Genomic DNA, 26,622 nt, shown 5'->3' on the forward strand with positions numbered 1-26,622 from the left:
TTGTTAGTGGTTCAGTACTATATGATGATGTACCAAAAAATTTCATACTAGCTGGTTAAAAGAGTTTCATACAAATTATGCTGCTAAACATTACTGTTCACACTCTGAATTGTTTGAATCTACAATCTACAGCATGGCTTATTTTGCTCTAACTAGTAAACACCCTTTTAAGTTAATGGAGCTACAGTACATGAGTGCTTGTCATTACAATGGATTCTCTTTCATGAGTTTACAAGATTAATTTAACACAGCCACCTATATATCTATACGAATTTATTGATGGCTAACTGCACAGAGTATTAAAGTTGAGCTGTTAATCTGTCTTCCTGTAGTCTGGGGTTTGACTCCTCAGCCTTCTTTTTTTTCTACTGTGCAAGTCTAAGCAAATCACTTAACCAAACAGTGCCCTTGGGCAACTAGAAAACTGAGCTACACTACTCAGTGGTCTCCTAGACCATATGCCTGGCAATTACCTATGAACCAATGAAGACACCATAATTACCTTGATTTACTCAACAAGCCATTTCTGAAATGAACAACAGATAACTCATGTTTCTTGTAACTACTGTTACTACTGAAAAAAGCCAGCAAACTGTTACATTACCAGGTTTATATGAAATATGAGCCATTCACACTAATTTGTTTGCAGCTGACCAAAAAGTAATTTTTTCTGCATAAAAATTACTGGTGGACAAACTTGAGCTTTGTATTTTGATACATTCTACTACTTGAAATCTGTAAACAATACATAAACCTAGTAATGCGAAAAGCTGACTATTTCTGTTTCCAGAAAAAGGCATATATGATGGTGTTTTCAACAAAATGGAATGCAAGCATATAATGAACCTACTTTATGGCAAAGCAACAAAAGAACTAAAAAACAAACTCAACAAGTCCAAACACATTTCCGGTACCTCTTAATAAGAAAGCTGCAATGAGTTGAGTATGTATTATATTGTGAAACTGCAGATGACAGTGGACATAAAAAGTTACATCTAAAGTTGTATGTGGCTACAGTTAAGCGTACTGGCATACTAATTTTTACACTGGCCTGGTTGGAATGAGTTTCAATGAGCAATCTTAATGATGTGTGCTGTGCAGGTCCCTGCCACCAAAGGCTACCCATCCACTGAGCAAAACAAAATCCCTCATACACCACATGAAACACACATCAGTTTAAAAATTAACTGAATGCATTTCTTTACATTTTAAGTGCTTCTAAAGTAGCAACAGGCAAATGTGGTGCAACACCCTGAGGTACATAATTAATGGCCTCTAGTTACGCACCCTGTTGTGTATTACTGCATACACATTACTCATGAAAGCTGACCACAAAGCCTTAGACTGGATAAAAGGTGGACTTGGACGTTTTCAACATTCAGGGGAAGAAACCATCACAATCCAATAAGCATGCCATTATGTTTATAAAACTAGTTTTATTTACAAAACAAGGACAAATAAAAGCAAAATATGAGCTCTCCTACACACTATAAAACTAATACACAGACTACACTGCTGACTTTAACAAAATGTTAATGAAGCTTATTAGGAGACAACTATTCCAACATCATTTACACAGTAGTAGAGGGAAGGAGAAGACAGAAGTCTTCAATAATGTATTCCACTGAAACGTGGTTATAGTAGTGCACCAGAATGTCTCCACATTAAATGGAGGCTGAAAAGGACATGCAATATCATTCAAATAAAATATAATTTACAGCTATGAAATCTAATTTTCATTAATTCATATATCAGTGAAATGACACTATGAAATACAAGAATTAATGCTTAGATGGACGTACATGACATGGCTTTAGTTTTAAGAGCAGTGATCCTTGCACTAAACTGCTTTTTTTCACAGTTCATACTGCACACCTTAGCCATTTTGTGATTTTAACAACTCACAAATTGTACTATATATTTTTTTATTTACCAGAGACTGTCATATTTCTAAAATCCCAGAAAACCTGGGAATCAATAAAAGACTGGTAAGCAAGCTACACTTCACAGTTTAAGACAAGTTTGGATACCTGTCTCTAACTGGGAGACCACTATACCTCTTTGCATATCTTCTGTGGACTGCATGGCACCTCCTACTGACCTGAAGGCATTACTTGGAATGTTCTGGTCATTGCTACAATATTTAAAAGGATCATGCCTATCCGCCGCATGCTGGACTGCACCACACTCTTCACAGCCAAATGAAACACTCAATTAACTATTATGATTGTTATAAAAAGGCTCTTCCCCTAGAGTGTGGTAAGAAAATAAGAATTAGATCACAGAGAGTGCTGCTGAGACCTGTCTGAAGTTTTAGTGCTGATGTACAGATTTTGACCCTAAATAAGTTTTATTTGGTGTGATTTCAGAGTAGCACCAAGTATGCCCACTCTACAAGTCTGAGAGTAATGAGGCAGGATATATTTTGAACAATTACAGTTCATCAATGCTCCAGAAGGCCAAGTGAAATCTCCTCCCATTTATGCCAGTATATTATTAACACTAAGTACTAGTGCTAGATGCTGTCAATGTGGAACCACTTGTTTCTTTTAAATTACCTGTACAAACACAGCACCACATGCACTGATGGCAATCAAGAGAATGAACAGATGAGAGTACATACTTACTAGGATGGAATAATGTTCAGCTTTTCTACATGTTCTGGACAGCAAAGGCAGGGGATTGAATCTTGGACTTCTTTAGAAACTACTGACGCATCTGCAGATTATTTACCATTAAAACACAAAGGATGGCATGTACAACACAGCATCTTCTCTGTGATACAGATGACAACCAGACTTCAAAGGCCAGATCTGGTATAATCCCAGTTAGAAAGGACAAAGTAAGTTTTTTTGTTAATGGGGCTACTGTTAAAACAGCTTTCTTAACTACTTTCGTTATCCATTCAAACGACCACCATCTTTGCATGGCTTCTCAAATCCAGCTGCCTTACCAATATGATTTCCTATAACTACTTCCATACCAATATAGCTTCCTGCAAAGTCTAAAATTACCAATTTGGCTTCCTCTAGCTGCACTCCTTTATTTTCAGGTACAAGGGAGTGTGATGTTTACAACTATGCCACGTCCACAGGCCCTTGCAGATTTTGATATGGAGTACAAGAAGAGATCAGGTAGTTTGGAAGCACTTCTATTTAGAATGCTAGAAGACAGAGAAGCAAATCACTCTAGTGAATGATGTGTGGCGCATATGACTGGGACTGGACATTTATAAATTATAGATTAATAATACTGGAAGAGTACAAGCAAAGGCTGAGGGCACCATGCCAGTCTTTACAGAACAAGACCCTAACAGCTAACGGACGTACAAGATACTGCAAAGTTTATAATGTAATAAGAACACACATTAAGGACCAAGGAAAGTCCACTAAGGTGCTACTTCTAAATCTAAGTAATTCTGTTTGTCCCCACTGTAACAATCAGTCATCCTCTAGAGCCTCTGTCTTGATTTCTCCGGCACCTTGTCGGGCCAATGCCAGGATAGTGTGGTTCACAGCTGCCATTTCCACGGCTAAAGAAATTGGGTCTTGGTGGTCACTGTGGCTAGTGCTGTCATCCTGGGGAGTGAGAAAGAAAAAATGAGAATTATAACAATGCCAAGGACTTAGCAATGTAAAATATAATACAAAAAGATTGCAATTAAGTACAGGTGAAATCATTTTTTTAAATATGAAACATAGATTTTCAATGTATCATTTTTTAACTCTGACAGACGATTTGTTTGCAAATAAACAATGTGGCTAAGCAAATGCAACTTACCGGGCCTTCTGAAATCTAAGTACGTACATATCCTACCAAGGTAAAAAGGTGATTTTTTTTTTCCAAAACACCTTCACTGAATTATCACTTGTGACATAGGCAAACTTACATTTACATAAAAGTAATCAAACCATGTTATCAAGTTTACAATTACAAACATTATACATTACATATATTGTTATATATCATATAGTCAAAGAAATGTTACATAAATTGTTCAGTTGGTTTAACCTCATTCCTCGTCTACAACATTTTTCTGCATGTATTGTTCCCACAATTTCCATTTTTTCGATGTACTTTACTCCTACCCTTTTCTAAAGATTCCACTTCCTGTTATTTTATCTCTGTTACAATATTCAAGTAAAGTTGGTTTAGATACTGACTTTCATTTTCTAGTAATTGCTTTTTTGGAAGCCACCAAAATTAAACTTTACAAAGCTTTACTACGTCTAGACAATTCAGATCATATATCGCAGCTCAAGAAATCATTTCCTTAGTTACACTTACACAACATTACTGAAAGATTACTCTGTAGAAAATTTTTAAAGCCTGCCAACTCATCATACTCTGAAAAAACATGCTCCCAGGTACCTCTTTCTCGCTATTAAACCTCTAACAGTTGCCAACTACCTGAAGAAAAATTCTTTGGAGTCTGCTTCAGGTATAAACGTATACAAACACTTCCAGGCAAAAATCCTTCTAAAGTTTGTTGCATATTTGGGAGACATACACATGTCCACCCATTGTTTCTTTGTGAATTGCATATCTAATCTCTCTTTCTAAACTCTTCTGACATCTTCTGATTCCTACAGTTACTGTGTAATATTTTATATGCCCTACTAATTATCACATTTTAATAGCAGTTTCTGTTCCACAGTAAGTTAAAAACTCAACTAGTGCAGGTCTTTCATTTAGGATTCTCCTAGCCCTTTCTCATTGTCTACACTCTGATATCAATCCCTCACAGGGAAGGCGATCACTAGCCTGCAATCCAAATGTCTTATCGACCTCTTCCCATTAGGCTACCTTTACTTCTTTAATTATTTGCTGATAATAACTTGGTTCCTTTGACAGCTTCCTCCAGTAAACTCCAGCCCCCTCATGTCTTTTTCTCTGTACCCCTAATTGCAGTCATCCCTATCAGCAGAATCTCCTTTATCCATTCCAGTGCTGGCTTAGTTCTTAGTATACTTTCTGCTACTTTATGAATATAACATTCTGTATTATTGTTGTAATTCTCCATAAGGATCTGTGTCTAAAATCCCATTCTTTCCTTATTTTGTGAATTACCCTCTGCTCCATCATCTTCCCTTTCCACCTTACATTGCAGCTTTCTGCTTGTGTTATGTACAACAGCCTTACTGTATAGCTCTAAAATATCCCTTCAAATCAGGTAATCCTAAACCTTCTTGTTCTATTGCAAGGCTCAACTTCTTCCTCTTGAATCTTGCCCTCTTTCCCTCCCAAATAAAATCCTTCAACTCTTTACTGTTTACTATCCACAACTTTTCATCTGGTTGATAAAAATACCCCTGCCCAGTATGTAAAACTAAAGGGATTAAAACATTTTTACTGCTTGCATCTTGTTATCCACATCCATAGGCAATAGCTTTCAGTTTCTCAGTCTTTGTACTGTCTTTTGTTTAGTCTCTTCCCACAAATCCTTAGTTACCACAGCTGAATCCTTTTTAATCCATACTCCTAAATACTTAATTTTATCATGCCCCCATAAATATGGGCCCTGCTGAACCAATTCATGTGTGGGTACATAGTTTATAGCTATAGCTTTTGTTTTATCATCATTAATTTTACAACCTGGAGTTGTATTAAAATACAGTTGCTTACAAGCAACCTTTCTAAATTTGTGCATATTACGCAGGTACTCCCTTATATTATCTTTAGCACTCTGCAATTGCTTGACTTCTTGTTCTGTGAGATTTCCCTTATTTTGTAATACTTTAATACTTTAACTGACAGTACCTCTAAATAATTCTTATAATTTCTTAATCAGATCTCTTTTTCTTGTATTTGTACCCTATTTTAAACTCAACTATCATTATATCCCACTCACTGGCTATAACTTCTGGAGTACTTTCTATCTTCCCCAATAACTTCCGGATAATTTTCACTGCCCACTCTTTAAATTCACCTTTTAAAAGGTAGGTGGGGAAATGCCAGTGTTTCATTTTTACTTCATTACCCTGCATTTTTATCTTAGTAGTTATTGGCGCAACATCTGAAATAGGTATTGGATGTGTTTCAAAGTTCTTAATTAAATGGACATGCTCCTCTAAAATATAATTTCCTGCAAGTCTAGCCTAGTTACTGTACCTTCAGGAATAATATGCAAGTTCTCTCTGAGTTCCTACTACTGAATTCAAGTCTTTTATACCAAATATCTTCATAAATCTCTTCATAAATCTACCCTCTTTTGTTGTATTGTACCTTCTAGGCCTCTCCAAATACATCCTCATTGTTGCAAATCAAATTCCAGTCCCCACCTTTAAGTAATATTCCCTGCTGAAAGGTGATTATTTCTCCCCAAATGTTTTAAGTTCAAAAATAGCAGATTTGGGTGGAATATAAATACATGCCAGTGTAATCTGCATTCCTTGTCAGTAGGCCCTTACTACTACAAATCTGCCATTATTGTCTTTTTTTCTTCTTCTTCTGTCACTACTGGAGCTCCGTAAGTATTCCTCTTTTTCTTTGTCCCTGACCGTGTTTAGAATATCCATCCTGAAATCCTTTCTTTATCAAACTTACATGCTCAGTTCTTTCCAAATGTGTCTCCTGTAGCACTATTTACACTCTGCATTTCTTAATATAATTAAGTATTCCATCATTTTTGTCTATACCTGTGAGACCATTCACATTCCAAGATAATATGGAAAGTGTCTCCATTGTAGTAAGATATCAATATTCCCACCTGTTATATATGGCACCTTTTTAAAATGTCTGTTTCCAGTTTTTGTGATAATGCACCCATTAATGTTTGGCAGGTTGATCCTTTACACAGTTTTTTTCTTATCATCAACACTGGAACTTATACCACATTTTACAAAACTTTTTGTTTTAATAAAAATGCTCAGACAAAAAAAAAACACCCCCAGAACACTCCCATAAACTGGTAACTTGATACAAACACACATAACTATGTACATCTTCAAATAACAAAGTTGGATCCTCCTAATAGGAACATTTGTGCCATCAAGGGCAGGTCGTGCCTACTCAACCTGGTAGACTTCTTTGAGAAGGTCACCAAAGCAATGGATGAGGGCAGAATGCCTATCCTGACCTGGTTAAGGCATATGACACAATACCCCACCACGGCACTGTTGACAAACTCAAGAGTTAAGGTACAAACCCATATGTCACCTGGTGGTTAGCCAAATGGCTTACAGACAGGACCCAAGACGTTATAACTGGGGAGATGACCTCTACAAAGATGCCAGTCATAAGTGGAGTCCTTCAGGGATTGGTCTCTGGACTGCTCCTATTTGGCATTTGCTTCTCTGAAGTCAAGGCCAATGTCAATGGTCTCTGGCTGACTAAATCTGCAGATGATTGCAAATTAGGAGCTGTCATTGAATCTGACACTAACACAAATTTTCTCCAGGAAGGGATGACATAGACAAACAACTGTTGTCAGAACCATGGAGTAAAACTAAATGCATAATAGTATCTATCGGGAAGTCATCCACCCCTGGTAACTATCCTATTGACAACACAGTAATCTAGCCTTTGACCATCACTTGTCTACACTAGTGAGGAAATCATTCTATGTTGTGCAATGTATAAACAAAGATATGGCATCTAGGTCCAAGGAAGTCATTGTTTCACTGTATTCAGCATTCTTCAGACCTAACATTGAGTACAATGTCTCCTTTGGTATGCACCTAGACAGGCATATCCAACAAATGGAACATCCACAGAGGTTTCTCGCTACAAGAAAACAGGGTGTAAGTAAAATGCCCTATGTAGACCACCTCAAGGCCCTATCCCTATATTCTGTCTAGTACATGCTGTTGAGGGGAGATCTATACCAGGCACTTTGGGCATTTTCACACTCCGCTCTGATGGACTTCCTGCATATCCACAAAACAAACAGCACCAGAATTACCCATTCTAAACACTTAAAAACCTTAATGAAAGAAATCTCTGCCACGGCAAGCTGTTGAAGTAAAACCAAGTAGTTTAATGATACACAGGTAGTTTTTGTTTTAAGCGCTTTTCGTTTGCCAGACAAACAAACTTCTTCAGAAACAAAAAAATAAATTCAAATCTGTGTTTTATAAAAACAGATGGTCATAGTAACCAATCAAGTTACAACATTACACATGCCTTCAACTTCTTAAAGGCAATCACAATACTGGAAGGCAACTCTCTTATACTAAGTGTCACAGACAAATTAATAACGAAAATTAAAAATAAATGAATAACTGAAAAGTTTGCAGAGATGAAGTAGTAATAGTCATGCATTTTTATTGTTCTGTTTTACACATTGTTTATTCACATTTAGTTAGTGATTAACTGTGTGTTTTAAGCTATTTTTAGTTATACCTGATCATAAGAACAGTAATTTAATAACACGTTCAGGATTGCTTTTATTCAGAGTATGCTGTTAATTGTAAGGTTGTTACAAATAGCTCCTGCCTAATATGACTATTATACTTTACTTGACTGTTGAAATAAACAAGCATATGCAAAATACAGTAGCTTAAAGACTGATTTTTGGTCTTCATTGAAATGCTGCACCTACTTTCTCATTTCTAGCTGCCTGTGTTAATATGCTCATAAACCAAAGTTGTCTATAAAAAGTACAGTTGTGTACACTTATCATAAATGTAGATGTTAAAGTGTATTCACTGTTGCAGTCATTACACTTGAGTTATCCTGCTGGCAGGCTACCCTCAGTTGGCCTGAATTCCAAAGTCTAGGTCCGGCGTTGGTTGCTGTCGCCTCTTCCCTGAAGTCAGTGCGCCAGGGGTATAAAAGATGCAGCCAATGCCATTTTCTTCAGTTTTTCTTGCCCCAGATGTCAGGTGCCCCCAAAAGGGTAGGCTAAAAATATGCCAATAAAACATGCATGCACCAAAATATACTATACTTTCATCTACAAGCAAATACACCACATAGGTTGTATAGATTAGAGAAATGCAGATAAGTTGCAGCAAAGATATGGGGGATGGTGGGTAGGTAACCTGGACTGCAACAGTGAATACACTCGAACATCTACATTTAGGGTAAGTGTACACAACTGTACTATGTTCTTCGTGTTTCACTGTTGCAGTCATTACACTTGGGTTGAATCCCAAAGCTATGGTTGGGATGCTGGAGCTAAATTGCATTAGGAGCGGCTATGAGGCCCTGCAGAACTGCAGTGGCAAAGCCTGCCCTGGATTTAGAGTAGAGTGGTAAATGATAGTGCTTTGTAAAGGTGTGCACTGAACTCCAGGTAGCAGCCTCTAAAATTTCTTTGGTTGGTACTCCCCTGAGGAAGGCTGCTGAAGTGGCTGCTGCTCTGGTTGAATGTGGCATAATCCCCTTAGACACTGGCTTGCCATGTTGTGAATAGCAGAAACGAATGCAGTGGCCTAACCACTTTGAAATAGTCTGCTTTGAGATAGCCTTTCCTTGTGATCCTGCATCATATGCCACTAGTAGTTGCTCTGTCTTTCTGAAAGCTTTGGTTCTGCTCAAGTAGTAGCGTAGCTGTCTGTGTATGTCCAAAGAATGCAGAATTCTCTCCCCCTTATTCTGTGGGTTTGGATAAAAAGTAGGCAGATGAATAGTTTGGTTAAGGGCCACACTGGACACTACCTTAGGCATAAATGTCGGGTTTGTCCACAGAGAAACCCTGTCTGGATAAAAAATGCTAAAAAGTTCCACAGCCATGAGTGCCTGTAGCTCTGAGACTCGTCTTGCAGAGGTTATTGCTAGGAGCAGAGCTGTTTTCCAAGATAAAAACTTTATATCAGCTGTAGCAGCTGGCTCATTAAGGAGGCAGGGTGAGTTTTTCCAAAACATAATTGAGGTCCCATGCAGGTACTGGTGATCTCCTTGGAGGCCTTAAGTTTTTGGCTCCTCTGAGGTACTGCCTTAACAAGGGATGAGAAAAGATTGGTGGCTCTGTATTGTAATGAGCAGAAATGGCAGAGGCATGAATTTTAATTGATGAAAAGGATAGGCCTTTGTCCAGCATCTCAGTTAATTATTGCAAAATCTGAGGAATATTTGGTACAGCTATGTCAATTTCTTGTGCCTGGTTCCAAGCCTTCTGGCCTCCAAAATGACATCCATTACAGCTTTAGTGAGAGGCACGTTTTGTATGACTACATTATCCACCATGCTGCCAGATTTAAGGTCTTTAGTTGGCTGTGCAAGATCTGATTGCTTTGTTGGGATAGTAGATGAGGTATTTGAGGCAAGGTCCAAGTCGGGCATTTAGACAAGTTCAGTAGGATTGGATACCATTCCTGGCGGGGCCAGTCTGGGGCAATCAGTATCAACTTTAGCTTCTCTTGTCTGACCTTTAGGAGTACCTTAGGGAGGAGAGGCAGTGGAGGAAAGGTATATACTGCTAAGCTTTTCCAGCTGAAAGATAGGGCGTCCACTTTCCATGCTTGTCTGTGATAAGTCCTTGTGCAGAATCTTCTTAGTTGGTAGTTGTGAGGAGAGGCAAATAGATCTATATCCGGGCATCCCCATTTCCTTGTTATCATGCTGAAGACTTGTGGACCCAATTTCCACTCGTGGGGATCCATAAGGTTTCTGCTTAGTTCGTCTGCCAGAGTATTTATCTTTCCAGGCAGGAACTGTGCCTGCAGATGTACTTGGTAAGTCAATGCTGTGTCCCACAAAGTTATGGCTCGTCTGTAAAGGGGGTACGAATGAGTGCCTCCCTGCTTGTTTATATACCACATGACCGTGGTGTTGTCTGTCTTTATCAGTAGTTATCCCGGATGAACTAGGTCCTTGAAGGCTGTCAGGGCATTCTGAACTGCTAGCATCTCTTTTTGATTGATATGTAGATGCATTTGGTTTGCAGACCATGTGCCTTGAATACATCTTCCTGCCATGTGGGCCCCCCAGGCATAATCTGATGCATCCATTGTTAATGTCTGCCTGGCTGGGGGTAAAGTGAATGGCTGTCCCTTGTTCTGGTGACAAGCCTTCGCCCACCAATGAAACTCCTGTTGCAGGCAGGGAATGAGGGTAATTATTGTTTCCAGGCTGTGGCAATGTTGAGTCCAAACACTTTTTAGGTACCACTGAAGTTTCCTCATATGCAGTCTCGCATATGGAATTAGTAGAATTTTTCTTGTAGATAACTGGGCCTTTGTTGCCAACAGGTTGAAATAGGTAGTCAGTTGCCTTTGTTTGTCTGGCGTGAGATAAGCCATCTGGGCAGTTGTATTTAAGCTTGCACCCAGGAATATTATCTCTTGAGAGGGTACTAGTTTTGATTTCTTTTTGTTGACTGTGTACCCTAGGCCTGTTAGAAATCTCTTTACAAACGCCAGATGCTGTAGTAGAATGTCGTTGTTCTCTGCTTGAATGAGGCAGTTGTCCAAGTAAGGATATATTTGTATTCATCTTTGTCTGCAGAATGCAATTACTGGTGCCAGGCACTTTGTGAAGACCCTGGGCGCAGTAGATAAGCCAAAGGGCAGTGCAGAGAATTGGTAGTGCATTGAGCCAGCTTTGAATCTGAGGTATCTTCTGCATGTCTGTCTGATTGTGACATGCAGGTATGCCTCTTTTAGGTCTAAAGTCACAAGCCAAGCCTTCTTGCCCAGCATGGGCAGAAGTTGCTGTAGAGTAAACATTTTGAAGTTTGGTATATCCAGAAATGTGTTTAGACTAGATAGGTCCAGTATTGGTCTTCAGGTCTTGTCCTTCCTTGGTACCAAAAACAGTCTTGAATAAAAATCCTTGTCCCTGCTCTAGCTCTGGTACTTGTTGAATGGCCCTCATGTCCATGAGGGATGAGACTTGCTTTTGTGCCTCTGCCCATTGATGTTTTGGCAGGTCTGGCCAACCGTTTGTCCTTGGCAGGGTATGGAAGTGAAACCTGTAGCCTTGTGACACTATGTCTAGGACCCATTTGTCCTGGGTTATTATGTGCCAATTTTGAGAAAAATGTGCTAGTTTTCCCCCTAAAGGTGCTGCCAGAAGATAAGTGCTTGGTGCAGGCAGGGGGAAGTCATTGGGACTGTTTCCTGTATGGCTGTGATTTGTCTTCTCCACTTTTGGAGGTAAAAGTACCCCATTGTTTAGACCTGTACGAACCTTGGGGCTGGGATCTGCCTCTTGGGCGTCTGTATCTGCCCCTTTGTGGTCTGTCTGACACTAGAAAGGACCAATTCTTTGTAGGTCAGTGTCTGCTAAATCTTGGAGGCTGAACCTGTAAGAAATCCTTAACTGTTTCCATAGATATAGCTTTGTCCTCCATTTTCTTTAACACCTCTTCTGCTTTACCACCAAACAAGGTATCATGCTGTAATGGGGCATCTAATAATTTTGCTTTGACATGATCAGGCAGATTTTGTTCCTTTAACCAAGCATGCCTCCTGATGACAGAACCTGTAACAGCGGCTCTGCAGGAGGCCTCCAAAGAATCAAAACCATATTGAAAGTATGCTTTCCAACTTGTTCAACTGCATGCAATAAATCCTGCATTACTTTGTTTTCTGCACATTCAGAATTTATCAACATTTTCTGTTTAAGCAGTGACATAATATATTGCTGATATTTGAGCATATGAAACTGACAATTTAAAGCCCTTATAGCCAATGTAGCAGAAATGTAAACCTTTTTTCCCCATCTGTCCAATGCCCTAGAATCCCTGTCAGAGGGGGTAGGGTTTTTTGCAGCGGAAGCCTTGACCCCTTTGGGACCCTGAGAGATAGTTTCTGGGTCAGCAGCAGGGTTTTTGAAAAGGAATTTATGAGAGTCAGGAACCCCGTAGTACCTGTCCGGCTTAACAGGAGCTGGAGGTAAGGAGTCAGGGGTCAAACTGGACTCTGAAAATACATCATCAACAATGTCTAGCACAGGTGGAACAGCTAGGGACCTGTGTTGTGGTAGTAAAAGGAAGTCTCTCAGCCTTTTCTGAGATTCTGAAAAATCTTGGCTCACCCAGTGGAAATGCTCCCTCATGGTATGCAAGGTTTCCCCAAAAGAGTAATCCTCAGGAGGAGAGGCTGAAGGGATAGATTCTTCAGCATCAAAATCCTCATAGGGAGGAAGAGAGTATTCCTGATCAGAAGTGGAATCAGATGAAATGGAAACCTGATCTGAAGATTCATATTCTGTCTCTTGCCTAGGCCTTTTATCAGGAGGGGGATGGGAAGCCCTGATCAAAGTAATTAAGTCTTCGGCCATTTTGAGCTTCTGTTTTTTGGGCATGGAGGCCTGTCCATGAGGCTGTTGTACTTGTTTCTTTGTCTTTAAAGGTGCTTTAGTCTTTGCCTTTGAAGCTGAAGTCGTTTTAATGTATAATTGAGTAGGTCTGAAAACACCCTCAGAAGCCGATGCCTGCTCAGCGGCTCCGGACTCATCTGAGGGAATAGTCTCCAAAGTCCAATACATTGAGCTTCCAGCAGCCTAGTCGACTCCACGTGGGGGTCGGTAGCAGCCTGCGGGTCTAAAGTAGCGGGCATCAGGGGCTGCGAAGGTGCCTTACTGAGAACTGGCGACTGGCTTAGAAGAAGCCTCGTCATCGGTTTTGGACCTCGGATGCCTGACCTTTTCTTTTTCTTTGCGTTTCTTGTGGATTCCGGTAGTCGGATGGCTATCGGACGACATCGTATAATTAAATCGTCTGCCAAAATAGTGTAATGCGAAATCGTGCCGATGCTTAATAGTGCATTGGTTAAACCTAGCAGAAAACTGACAACTAGCAACGTTGTGGTCAGGGCCTAGGCAAGGAATAGAGTAAGAATGAAAGTCCTTATGAGGTATTTGCTTCCCACAAGAAATACAATTATTAACGTTTTCTAACATCGGTCTGGAGCAAGAAAAAAGTTTCCGCAACGGGGTACTTAGCTTTTAATGAAGACTTCGGATCTGAAATTCGAACACGAAAATCTCAGGAGTTGGCCGACTGACACTTGCGAACTGCTTATGCTTCGGGCACCGCACGGCAAGAAAGACTGAAGAAAATGGCGTCGGTTGCATCTTTTATACCCCTGGCGCACTGACGTCAGGGAAGAGACGACAGCAACCGATGCCGGACCTAGACTTTGGAATTCAGGCCGACTGAGGGTAGCCTGCCAGCAGGATAACCCAAGTGTAATGACTGCAACAGTGAAACACGAAGAACATCTGGAAACACCACAAAAAAATCACTGTAGAGCCCTAAATCTACAGTGTAATACAAACAGGACCTGTTGCCAGGATAAATTTCTTTCCCAAAGCATACCTTACCTTTAGAATATGCATATGCTCCATGTCAAATAATAGCTCCCTCACTCTCTTTACAGCTAAATTAGATGAATGGACGGGTAATCATTAAAGCTTCCCTGGTCAAGACCCTAAGTCCCTTACAGAGAGGGAGAGTAGGTAGACCACGTTGGCTAGGCTCATAATGATCTTCTATATTGGTTGCCTAGTATATACCTAGGAAACTAAATTTAAAGTTATCTCATAACAACTCACCCCAAAAAAATGGTTTACAGTCATTGTTTTTAACCATGCTTCATAGGGTCTACATCAAATACTCGAAGAGGTGCTGCAGTGAACGCCTCTTCATCAACACATAAAAAGCAAACGCACAAAATCACAAATGCTGACATCAGCAATTTCCTTCCCTGGGAAAGAAATCACTTGGCCATCCCTGTAAGTTTGCTGTTTTTCCTACTGTAGTGCTCTCTCGGAGTTGGTATATTTAGTTAGGAGGGGTGTGGGAGGCACAGCCCCCCCCCCCACGCTGGAGGTGTGGGGGGTGAAGTCCCCCATTTTATGTTTGTAATGATATGTTTATGTTTTGAGGCAAGCAATTTCTTACCCGGGGAAAGAAATCGCTGATGTCAGCATTCGCGGTTTTCTGCATTTACTGTGGATGTGACGATGAAGAGGCGTTCGCTGTAACACCTCTTCAGTGATATAATATAGACCCGTTTCATAAACATCAATTTTATGTAAACATAATTTCTCAATAAAAAAGATTATTACTAATGCTCCTGGCATTAACAACAACACAGATAAAATTAATTTTGCTATCTTGTGTCTTTCGGCTTAGGGGTCGCCACAGCGGAACTCCGGTCCGCTAATGATTGGTAGTGGATTTTTACGTACCAGGTTACCAGCCCTGACGCACAACCTTCAACGAAGGCACGCCCCATTTACGTATGCCTCCACACAGAAGATGCTCTAGCTGAGAATCGAACAGGACGTCTTACTATGAGGCGACAACGCTACCGTGAGCTGTTAAATTTCTGACTCGGCAAAAACCTAGCTTTATGTTAGTAAAATACTTGCTGCAAAAAAATTCTCTTCCCTTGTCATATCAAGTAGCTTCCAAACTGGTTAAATACATTTCTGTTCCAAATTTGGCTTGAAAGCTCTATCCATTCCAATTTTTTAAAATGGGCCACTTTTCATGTAGGTACTTATGCAAAATCTTTTCATTCATCCTTCTGTACCTGATTTGTGAAAAATCTGTCCTAAAAACTGTATAAGCTATCTATCTAAGAGGGCTATAAGTTCTCACTAATAGTTAGTGTCTCCTTAATGATGACATCATTTGAACAGACATGAATAAACCAGCTCCATAATTCCTTACATTAAGATGTCCTAAAAACTTAACTTGCATCCTGTATTTTTGCTCTTGACAAGAATATCACTACTGAGTGTTCATTGTACTCTCTGCAAATTTGAGCACCAGTTTCTTAAATAATTGAAATTCCAATTAACAGTTTATAATTTCTTACCGTATCTGAAGAATCTCTCACCTGTAATTCAGTAATATCTGCTCTTTCAGTTGTTATATAAGATGATCTTCATTACCATTAGTCTTATTAATCTCACTCATTTCACCATCTACTTCATTTGCAAGCATACAATTTTCATCTAGCTTTTTACTTCCACAGTCTGAGCCATGTTGTCAAGGTCAGTGTTTCTCCTCTTTTTTTTTTTTTTTTTTTTTTTTTTTACAGCAGAGTTCCTTAATCCAAGTTCAATTTAGATTTCTTCCTTTTAGCCTGTCCCTTGCCTGTTTTTATAACTTCTCTGTTGAAAAAACTGATGTAATTTCCTAAAGGCTGTGTGTTTGGTGACTGAACAATGTTATCATTCCCTGTAATCTCTAATCTCAGTATTGCGTAACAAAGTAGTGTCCTTTTGTTTAGTATATTTTCTCTTTGCATTACAAACAGTCCGTTTCCCTTTCTTCTGACTTATTTGTTAAGAACTTCTCCCCATCTTTCCTTTTTATTTTCTTCTCTGTTCTAAATCCTCAGATTGCTGTATACTTGTAGTGTGAATTTCACAGTTGTCATGTATAGTATCATGTTTAACAGGCGTTAACTGAACTTTACTAGCACAGGGCACTTTCAGTCCTTAACGTGTTCTATATGCATTCTGCCTAACATTATTTACTTCATCATTCCAGTCATTAATATATGTAATTACATTGTTTCAAGCCAATTTTGTTTCAAGCCAATTGCATGAGTAGAATCATTTATTTCCTTTTTCACATTATCCTGAAATAACAGGGATTTTTTTTGCCTGTTTATACTATATGCTTTTCAGCATAAGGCAGTTGGATATGTAGTTTATAGTTCTTGTAGATTATTTTTTCACTCGTAAAGTAATTTCTCTGAAAACAAACAGCTGTAACATGGTAAACATCTTTATATAATATGTTGTTTTTATTTTCTTTTAGGTCATTTACTATATCATCAGTGGGATGACTAAAAGCATATCTTAAGTAACTAGGTCAGTTAATAGTTGACATTTACTGTCCTCAGGGTATGTTTCATTCTTTAGACAAGAATGCTTTCCTATATAGATGTATCCATGGCATCAAATGTTACTACACTGTTTCCTGTATTTTGCCTAAAACAAGCTTTGGTAAGTAAACATATGAGCTCAACAGTTAAGAGCTCTTATGGGCAAGGTACTAGACATACATACTTTTTTCTTTACCACATATAATCAGCAATACTGATGCTGTGTAAAATGGCAAAGTAGTTAGCAGTACAGATTTCCTGGGGTAAAAAAAGGTACAGATTTTGTGGAAGGGTTTGACTTACGGTTATTATAAAGTTATTGCCTCTCTTTAGGGGTCTTATAATGACTAACTACTCTCTTGGGTGCTAGTGCCTAAGTATGAGTGCAGACTGTTTGCTTTCATTACATAGTTAATGGTCTGCAATACAGAAGGGATTATTTTAATTTCAGCATCATAATCCAAGGAGATGAGGGAATTACTTGAAGCTAGTTCAAAAAACTTTCCTACAGAGTTAATGATGTCTATGAAGGGAATATTTAGAGAACTGGAACCAGGAGACTGGAAATATGTCTTCCTGGTCCAAGTCTGGGTAAGGTAGTGACTAATTTTAGCCCATGTGGAAATCTTTCTCTTTCTCTGAATACAAAGGAAAGGTGCTTCTCTTACACTTCCTTTTACCCTCTGGCACCTTCTTTAGTACTAGTGAAGGTCCATTTTTTCCTCCATTTTACAGGGTATTGCTCACTTTCTGAAGAAAGTTTTTTCCAGTTATACTCCATGTGTAAAGTTGCAACTGATTTTGAAGCAAATGAGTATAACTGTGTGTTTGATTTTTTTTTTTTTTACAGTTTCACAGTTTACACAGTTTCTTCTCCATACCCAGATCTACAACATGATGTCAATGTAGGTAACGAACAATAACTTTCATATACCTACAAAGCATTCCGGTTAATCAAAGGCAACACACGTTTCTAGAAGAGTGGCTTTTTACATACATTGTCGTTTCACTACATCCTCTTCATCATAAATATTAATTTTCAATTAAAGGCGCTTTACCTGCAAGACCTACTTGAAAACTTGTCTTTCTAGGAAGTAAGAAGCTCAAGTCGATGCATTTAATCTGGAGATATTGCACCCTATACATTAATTTACATAGTGAACAATGTGGTCTCAGTCTTTCAAGATGTCATGGTAGGAGTTTTCAGCACAGAGAAAAAAATCAGTAGACAGTCTTCTTCCTCTTCTTTCGGCTTTTTTCCCGGTTAGGGGTTGCCACAGCGGATCACCTGTCTGGTCATGATTGGCAGTGGAGTTTTTTTTAGTCTATCAACAAAAATTGTAAAAAAAAACAAAAAAAAAAACATTTTTTGCATTGAAAACTGTATAATAACGGTATTGTACAGTTCCCTTGTCCTCCAGTTAATAAAAGCATATTATACATAGACATCTAGCTTAAAACTGCTCATATTTAAAAAGCAGTGTCTAAAGAACACAAAATCTCTCACAAGACTGTCTCATGTGAAAAGCATAAAAATTAATGAGTAACTGTGCAAAAGCAAGGAGAACCAACTGGGTGGTGTAACTGTTGATCAGAGTGTAAATAACTTCTTTGTGATAATTTAGCTAACCAGTTTAACAACACAGAACCAGATTATAGAAATAATCAACTAGACAAAATAACGGTGGAATTAGGGAAAATTAATACCAATGTTTTGGATTTCATGCAGGGATCAGGCAAAAAGATGACAGAAATGGAAACTACGATCACAGCTTATTGTCATCAGCTGGGTGTTAAAGATGTTAAACAGGTTAGCAGCAGTAGAAGAAAAGTTAGAATTGCTGGTTTGGTTAACTGAGGCAAAAGCTAGGGTAAAAAAAAAAAAATTCTAGGATTTGTTAGGGACCCAGAGCAGAGAGAGAGAAAGTTTGTCCTCCCAGGGGGACCACTCACTTTCTTTTTCAAAGAAAATATCTAAGCTGAAGCATTCAGCTTCAGCAGAAGGTATTTCTACAGGTGATAAGCTACGATGGTAAGATAAGAGGAATACCTTGGAGGTGGTCACTAAGCGACAAATGGTAGTACAGCTTTTTCCACTATTTATATGTTCAAAGGTAGGTGCTAGGCTATCGGCCCAAGGACCTAAGTAAGCTTAGCCAACAAGGTTCCCTGCCTTACGCCACCCAAGAAAGTTATTTTCCTGTGCCCCTGTAGAGCAGAGCCACAGAAGCGATGCCCGGGGTGTAAAACAAGAATCACGCATGTTCTGTAAGGCATGACATACAGACTGAATGCTTAGCTGCCAATGAGAAGAGCATCAGCTATTTGAAGAATGTTAAGTAGATTAACTTATAAAATGAAACTGCAAAGTTATGTGTAACTACAGGAACATATTTTATTCACAAAGGAACAATTTAGACTGTGACTGAACTTAACTTTTTTTGTATTGTTAGCTAACTACTATGCAAAACTATATTTTTTATTATTTGCATACATAGTCATTTGCAAAGTTAACTGGTATAAAAAATTAAGCTGTTGCATTTAAATGAACAAAGATGGATTATGCATGACAAGTTTAAGAGCCCAGAAAGCAGTTATCTTACTTTTAGCAGCAGATATTTTTAATTATACAGAAGTCATGTCATAGTTCCTGACATGAAGGTCTTAGCAGACCTGTGAACATTTTAAAAGAGTGATACCATACATTTATTTATAGTAAAGGATGAGTTGCTAAAGCTCTTAAATGGCTTTAAGGCTCTCTGCTTGTGCTGGAAATAGCTCAGAATGACTGTAGGCTGAACATATTTGTCTATGGTGTCAGACATTCACTTGATAGTCATACACTAAAACAGGAGAAACTTGGAAAAAAAAAAGCAAGGAAAACTGAGCCAACTTTAAGAAATGTAAAAGGCACAGCATTAAATAAATTTGGAAAATAAAAAGAAGTCATGTCTTACCATAACGTTCCATCTGTATTGTTGATCCTCGTTCAGTCATTATGCATGGGTATCGATTCCGATCTCAGAACCGAGCCGGCCATTTTCCAAGCTTGCGTCAGCTTCAAACTCTCGAGCTAAACTCTTACCCACAATCCCCCTTCTCCCTGTTACCTCAGATGCAAGTGAAAGAAGGTAGAGGCTACCTCTGGTCAAATAACCTAAGAGAACTGGATGGTGAGATCCACTAGAAACCACAGGAGGGGGAAGGAGGGAGGGTCGTAATGACTGAATTAGGATCAACAATACAGATGAAACGTTATGGTAAGACATAACTTCTTTATCTGATATTGTTAATCCTCGTTCATTCCTTACGCATGGGACAGAGTCCCCAGCTACCTCTATTCCTGGGAGGCTCTCATGGAAGGACATTCCTGAGCACCATAGAACCAAACAATGCTCTTCCCCTGGAGGCTAAATCCAATTTGTAATGATTGATGAAGGTATGAGGCATAGCCTAAGTTGCAGTTGCACAGATGTCATCTACAGAAGCTCTGGCATGGAAGGCAGCAGAAGTTGCCACCGACCTTGTTGAATGAGCTTTCATGGTAGTAGGCAACGAGATATTACGTTGTGTGTAAATAAAGGTCACATAGTCCTTCAACCATCTAGCGAATGTGACCTTAGCAACAGCAGATCCTAATCTAGGTCCAGAAAAAGCCAAAAATAACTGGTCAGATTTACGAAAGGGTTTAGTCCTGTTTAAGTAAAAACGGATTTGCCTGTGTATATCTAGGATATGTAGGCAATACTCTCCTATGTTTGAACGGTTGGGAAAGAAAACTGGGAATTCAATGGCTTGATTAATGGACATTTCAGAGATCACTTTAGGCAGAAATGGCGGATTAGTTCTCAGAGACACTCTATCTCTATGAAAAATCATGTATGGACTCTTGATACATAAAGCTTGAAGTTCAGAAATACGTCTGGCAGAAGTAATAGTGACCAAAAACAAGGTTTTCCATGAAAAATACTTGAGGTCGCAAGAAGAGGCTGGTTCGAAATGTGCCATTGTCAGAGCTTGTAGAATTAATGATAAATCCCATGGTTGAATAGGTTCTCTAAAAAGGTGGCTTCAGATGATTCACACCTTTTAAGAAGGTCTTGCGCAATTTATAAGACATAAGAGAGGAATCTTGGACACCCTCATGAAAATTAGAAATTGCAGCCAAATGAACTCTAATGGTAGAGGCCGACAGACCCAATTGAAACAGGTCGGACAGATAGTCTATTATTATCGACACTGGTGCTGAAAAGGGGTCTACTTGTTTATCTTTCAACCAACAGGTAAATCTTTTCCACTTGCTCAGATAAGTAATTCTAGTGGAAGACTTATGAGAAGCAATGAGAATATCACGTACTGGTAAAGAAAGATCATTCTGCCTGGCAATCAAGGGAATTGGAGTAGTCAAGCCGTTAGCTTCAGGCTGTTCAGGTTGGGATGAATCAGGTTCTGTGGGTGTGAGATCAACTCTGGGGTTGGATGGAGAATCCATGGTCAATCTAGTAGGTGAGGCCAAAGGAAGGAGAACCAAATCTGTCGAGGCCAATATGGTGCTATGAGGATCACCTTGCTCTTCAACCGCTGGGCTTTCTTCAGAAACTGGGGAATGAGGGGAAAGGATGGAAATGCGTAAAGAAGACCCGAGGGCCAATCGTGGACTAGAGTGTCCCTGGGTGACTGTCCCAGAGGGGGAATCAGGGTGAAGTAGTTGCTGCATTTGTAGTTGGTCAGGGATGCAAAGAGGTCGCAGCAAGGACGGCCCCAGCGGTGGAAGATCTCCGCTGCTATCAAGGGATTCAGGGACCAGTTGTGAGGTTGAAGAATGCACCTGCTGAGTCTGTCTGCTATCATGTTGGAACTCCCCGGAATGTGCATTGCTAGAAGAAAACAGTTTGTAGCCATTGCCCATTGCCATATCCTCATGGCCTCTCGACAAAGGGGGAAAGATTTGGTTCCACCTTGCTTGTTGATGTACCAGACCACTGCCATGTTGTCTGATTGAATCGCAATTGTCTCAGACGGCAGCAGGGGATGGAATGCTTGCAATGCCAGAAGTACCGCCCTCAGCTCTAGAACATTTATATGCAGATGGGCCTCCAGTTGGGACTAAGTGCCTTGGACTGTCTGTCCCTGACATAGCCCCCCTCCCACCCCATCAGGGAGGTGTCCGTGGTCACTGTGGCCTTGGGTTGCTGGGGGGAGAAGGGGCGAGACCATTGTGAGAGATTGTGTGTCATCCACCAATTTAAATCCTGTTTGCACCTGTGAGTTACTTGAATCATGGCTGAAAGAGGATGCTGAAAAGGATACAATTGGGTGAGCAGTAGCCATTGTAGAAGCCTCATGTGAAACCTGGCCAGGGGAACAATGGTGATGGAGGCTGCCATGGAACCCAACATCTGTAGAACCGAGTGAGCCTTGGATTTTTCCTTTGAAAGGACTGGAATTAGTTGCTGCTTTATCCTTAAAATTCTGTGCTCGGGAATAGCAGCTCTGCAATTTTTTGTGTCCAAGATAACCCCTATAAATTTTGTCGACTGAGATGGGGTGAGACTGGATTTCTGCCAGTTTATGGTTATGCCTAGCCTATGAGGAGAGAGTATGCCAGGGCTTTTTCCAGTAGATGTCTGGTGGGGGAGGAAATGAGCCAGTTGTCTAGGTATGGAAACGCCTGGAATCCTTGAAGTCGCAAGTGAGCTGTAACAACTGCCATGCACTTTGTGAACATTCTGAACTGTAGAGAGTCCAAAGGGTACTCTGAACTGGTAATGACTGGCTACTTCATGGAAGCGCAGAAACCTTCTTGATGGCCTGTCCTCCTTTATGTGGTAGTATGCATCTTGAAGATCTATAGAGCACATCCAATCATCTTTTTCCAAAAGCGGGAGGATAGACTGTATTGTGACCATCCGGAATTTCTCAAAAACTTGTTCAATACACTGAGATCCAAAATTGGTCTCCGGTCCCTGGTTTTCTTTGGCACCAAAAATAGTCTTGAGTAGAATCCGGATCCTATCTGGTCTGGAGGGACTATTTGGATGACTCTTTTTCTCAGCAGCTTTTCTATCTCTAGTGCTGCTTCTTCCCTTTGACTGGGTGGAACGTCGGGAAGATTTTTTGAAGGGACGGGACAAAGATCGAAGGGGATATGATAACCTCTGGTTATGATCCTTTATACCCAAGAATCAGTGGTGATGGTTAGCCAGGCAGAAGGGTACAAGGAGAAATGCCCCCCAGCCACCTCCAGAGGAAAGGAGTTGGGCCGCTCTTCAGGTGCGCTGCTAGGATTGACCAGGGAAAGAATCCCTGGAACCCTGGTTACGTGGTCCCCCTCTGCCCCGAAAGGAGCGTCTTCCCTGTGAGTTTCCCCCTCTGCCACTGGGGGAGAACCTGGCCTGTGTGTCACAGAAAGGACCCTGAGATTTCTTGAACCATATCTTCCCACTCTTTTGGTTTCGGGAGAAAGCACGTTGAGGGGAAGAATAACGGACACCTATGGCAGAAAGGGTCTTACCATCCTGTTCACATCTGGCCAGTGTGCTTTTAACTTTGGGCCCAAACAACGAGGAGGGCTCAATGGGGGCATTAAGAAAAGAAGACTTAAAAGGTTCCGCGAAGTTGCACAAGCGCATCCAGGCATGTCGTCTCAAGACTGCAACTGAACCCGGTGCTCTAGCTGCTCTTTCTGATGCGTGAGATATCAGTCGCATAGAGGAGTTAGATATAGACTCAATGGTGGCCAGCTGAGAGGCCACTTTGTCACAGACCTCATCAGACAAGGCACCAGCCAAGGTTTCAGAGAGCTCAGAAACCAGATTCCTTTGAAGCCTGGTAAAATGTGCCATATAATTCAGGGACCTGATAGCAAAGGTCGCTGAAGCAAAGGTATGCTTCCCTATCCTGTCCAGGGCCCGGGACTCTCTGTTAGGCGGATGGACAGTCTGGCTTTCTTCTTCTGCCAGATCCTTTTTTGTTGCGGCTGCCACCACCAAAGCATCCACAAGAAGACCTTTGGAACAATGGGGATCCGAAGCAGGAGGGGACAAGATCTTATCTGGCCTCCAGGGAATAGCTTTGATGGTATCAGGGGCCTTCCAAGCACGCTACACAAAGAACCTGACAAGTTCATCGGCAGGTGGAGTAACCCAGGAGGTAGGGGGCCGTGCGCGAAAGGCCTGCAGGAACACAGATTCCTCAGGGGTCGGATTAGAGGACTGCCAGTCACCTCTCTGTTTCAGGATTTCAAGGATATCGCCAAAGGATACCTCAGAGGGTGACCGAGGGGATCCTTCCCCCTCATCGAACTCTGTGTCTTCGGTGAAGGACTCCTCTGTGGAGTCCATGTGGTCCCTCTTACACAAACTTTTCCGGTGGACCTCCTTAGCGGGAGAAGCTGGGGAAGACCATGGAAAGGGGGATTCCTGAGGGAATATGACCTGTGGCCCTTGCACCTGGTGTCCGCCAGATGCGACTTGTGAAACCAGTGTACCAGAGGAGGGCGGAAGTATAGACAGTCCGGTATTGCCAGCAGCAGCGAAAGCCTTCTCCATCAGTTGGAAGGCTGGTTCACCCGAAGAGGAGTGTATGTCTAGGACAGGGGGCACTCCTCCCCTAAGTGGCTCAGCCTGCAACCCGGAGTCCCTGGATGGCTGTGGAGCAGCAAGCTATGCGTGTCACAGCTGACATCCTGGATTGTAGCAAAACTTTCCTGCCATGAAGGCAACTTCGGTTCCTTAGTGACATCCATAAAGGGAACCGCAGAAGGGGAAGACTGTGCTATATCCATGGACTTCAAAGGCAATGAAGGAGGAAAATAAGAAGATGTCTTTGGAGATGGGTGATCACCTCCCAAGGAAAGATAGTTCCAGATGGGTGGAATACCTCTGGCCAAGAATGCCTGGTCCACAAGATGCAACACATCATGTTCGGAAAGGCTTCTAGTGGATCTCACAGAGACTGAGGGAGAAACAGGCCTGTCCACAAAAGAGGCAGACTCGGTGCCCATCTCATCTGACCGCACCGAGGACAACGGTGCCAAGAAAGACTGGACGACTGTTGTCTGCACCGAAGAAGTCATCAGTGCCAAGGTTATTTTCTGTACCAACACAGGGATTGGTGCCGAAGTGGTGGGAGTCAGTACCGAAGCTGGAACCGACAAAACTGGAGTCAACAATAAAGGAAGATCTCGGAGCCGACGCGGTCAAGGTCTGTGCCGACTGAACGGTCGGTGCCGATACAGTGGTAATGGTCTGAACTGAGGAGCCCCCTGGTGCTGATATATAGAAGGCTGCAGGAGAGGACGGAGCCAAAATCACTAATGGAGCCGAAGGTCTCGGCACCGAAGGCACTGGGGCTGACTGAGGGAGCTCCAGAGATGAAAATTTAGCCTTTTTAGGTTTTGGTTGGTGAGAGTCCCCAACTAGAACGAAGGCAAGGATTTAGCCTTAGTAGAAACATCCATTTTCTTATGGGCTTTAGGAGGTGTTGAGACCTCCGACCCAGAAATAGCCTCTGAAAAGGGAGATTTTAGAAGTCCCTTCAGTATCAGCTTGTTTTTCCTTTCTAACACAGTTCTATTAGAAAAGTTCTCACAAACAGTACAGGGAGGTTCAACAGATAAATGGGAAGCTCCCAAACAAAAAACACACAAAGACTGTGCATCAGAAGTAGGCAGTTTGTGTCCACAATCAGAACACCGCTTAAACCCCAGACTACCTTTTTTATCTGCCATATTAATTAATAGAAAAGTACCAACAATGGTACAAGAGAATACCCGAAGGTATGACAGAGAAAAAGATTACCAATGATGGTAGGAGAAAATACCTCGCGGTAAAAGTAGTAAGTAAAAGACAAAAAAAAACCTGAGGAATTTATGAATGCTAGAAGCGATAGGGTAAGAGACAATAAAATATCAACTTTTCTGACAGAAAGTAATTTGTAAAGCAATTAAACAACAACTGACTGTACTTAGCTCAAGAGAAGTAGCTTTACACGACGGAATGGCAATGCGGCAAACAAAATCTGAGGTAACAGGGAGAGAGGGATTGTGGGTAAGAATTTAGCTCGAGAGTTTGAAGCTGACCCGAGCTTGGAAAATGGCCGGCTCGGTTCCGAGATCGGAACCAATACCCATGCGTAAGCAATGAGAGAGGATTAACAACATCAGATCTGTTTTTGCAGCAAACTATATTGGGAAAATATCTTTGTATCTAGGATAATACAGAAACTGGAGGGAGGCATACTGTGGCAGCATACACAAATGTACATTTTCTTACTTTAGGGTAACAGTTTATCATAACACAGATGTCTTACTGATGCCCTGGTGGTATTCTAAACTGGAGTTATTTTGCCAAATCTTGTGGTATTCCAACTGGAGTTAACTTGCCAAATAACCTGGATGTACGTCTGGTACACCAACGCTAAAATCTTCCATAGGGCAAGATGTCCAATGTATGAAAAAGCCCGTGTGTGTCAGGGTACATAAGCCAATGTGTGAGCATAAATCCTCAGAATATCTTCAAGCCAGTAAGTCTGAAGAGGCCTGAGAGACAAAATAAACTGCTCAGTTAAGAGGGGAGAGGCACAAACACAGTGATTCCACTTCCTTCCTTCCTTCCTTTTCTTCATGGACTGAGTGGAATCACTGTGTTTCTGGTATTCCCAAAGCTTAAAAGGTGTGAAGAGTGGCTGGACAGCAGAAAGGAGAACTGTGTAGCAATCCAGAAAGGGCTGACCTAGTGAAAGTGGCTCTGCATTTAGAAAAGGCATCCACTCTCTGATGTCTGTTTGAAGTATGCACAGAAAAACAAGCAGCTGCTTCTAAAATTGTTTTGGAGTAAACCCCCTTGTAAAAGCTTCCAGATGAAGCCACTTAGTAGAAGGA

The 26,622-nt window shown here is 40.9% G+C and overlaps 1 protein-coding gene across 6 annotated transcripts in view; it reads right to left on the bottom strand.

Moving 5' to 3' along the window:
- Nucleotides 1-1,416: 1,416 nt before the first annotated feature.
- The window catches only part of HMBOX1 (homeobox containing 1), a 1,854,813-nt gene continuing 1,829,607 nt past the window's right edge, over nucleotides 1,417-26,622 (bottom strand). For 4 of the 6 annotated variants that reach the window (XM_044062711.1, XM_044062710.1, XM_044062709.1 and 1 more), the window contains one exon: nucleotides 1,417-3,578. In XM_044062711.1, coding sequence (XP_043918646.1) covers nucleotides 3,441-3,578 — 138 coding nt within the window. In that variant the 3' untranslated portion in view covers nucleotides 1,417-3,440. The remainder of the gene's footprint in view (nucleotides 3,579-26,622) is intronic. The other 2 variants (XM_044062712.1, XM_044062713.1) reach the window with 2 other exon arrangements.

This window comes from Protopterus annectens, chromosome 2.part1 (genome assembly GCF_019279795.1).
Source record: "Protopterus annectens isolate FY-2018-M chromosome 2.part1, PAN1.0, whole genome shotgun sequence".
NCBI lineage: Eukaryota > Metazoa > Chordata > Ceratodontiformes > Protopteridae > Protopterus > Protopterus annectens.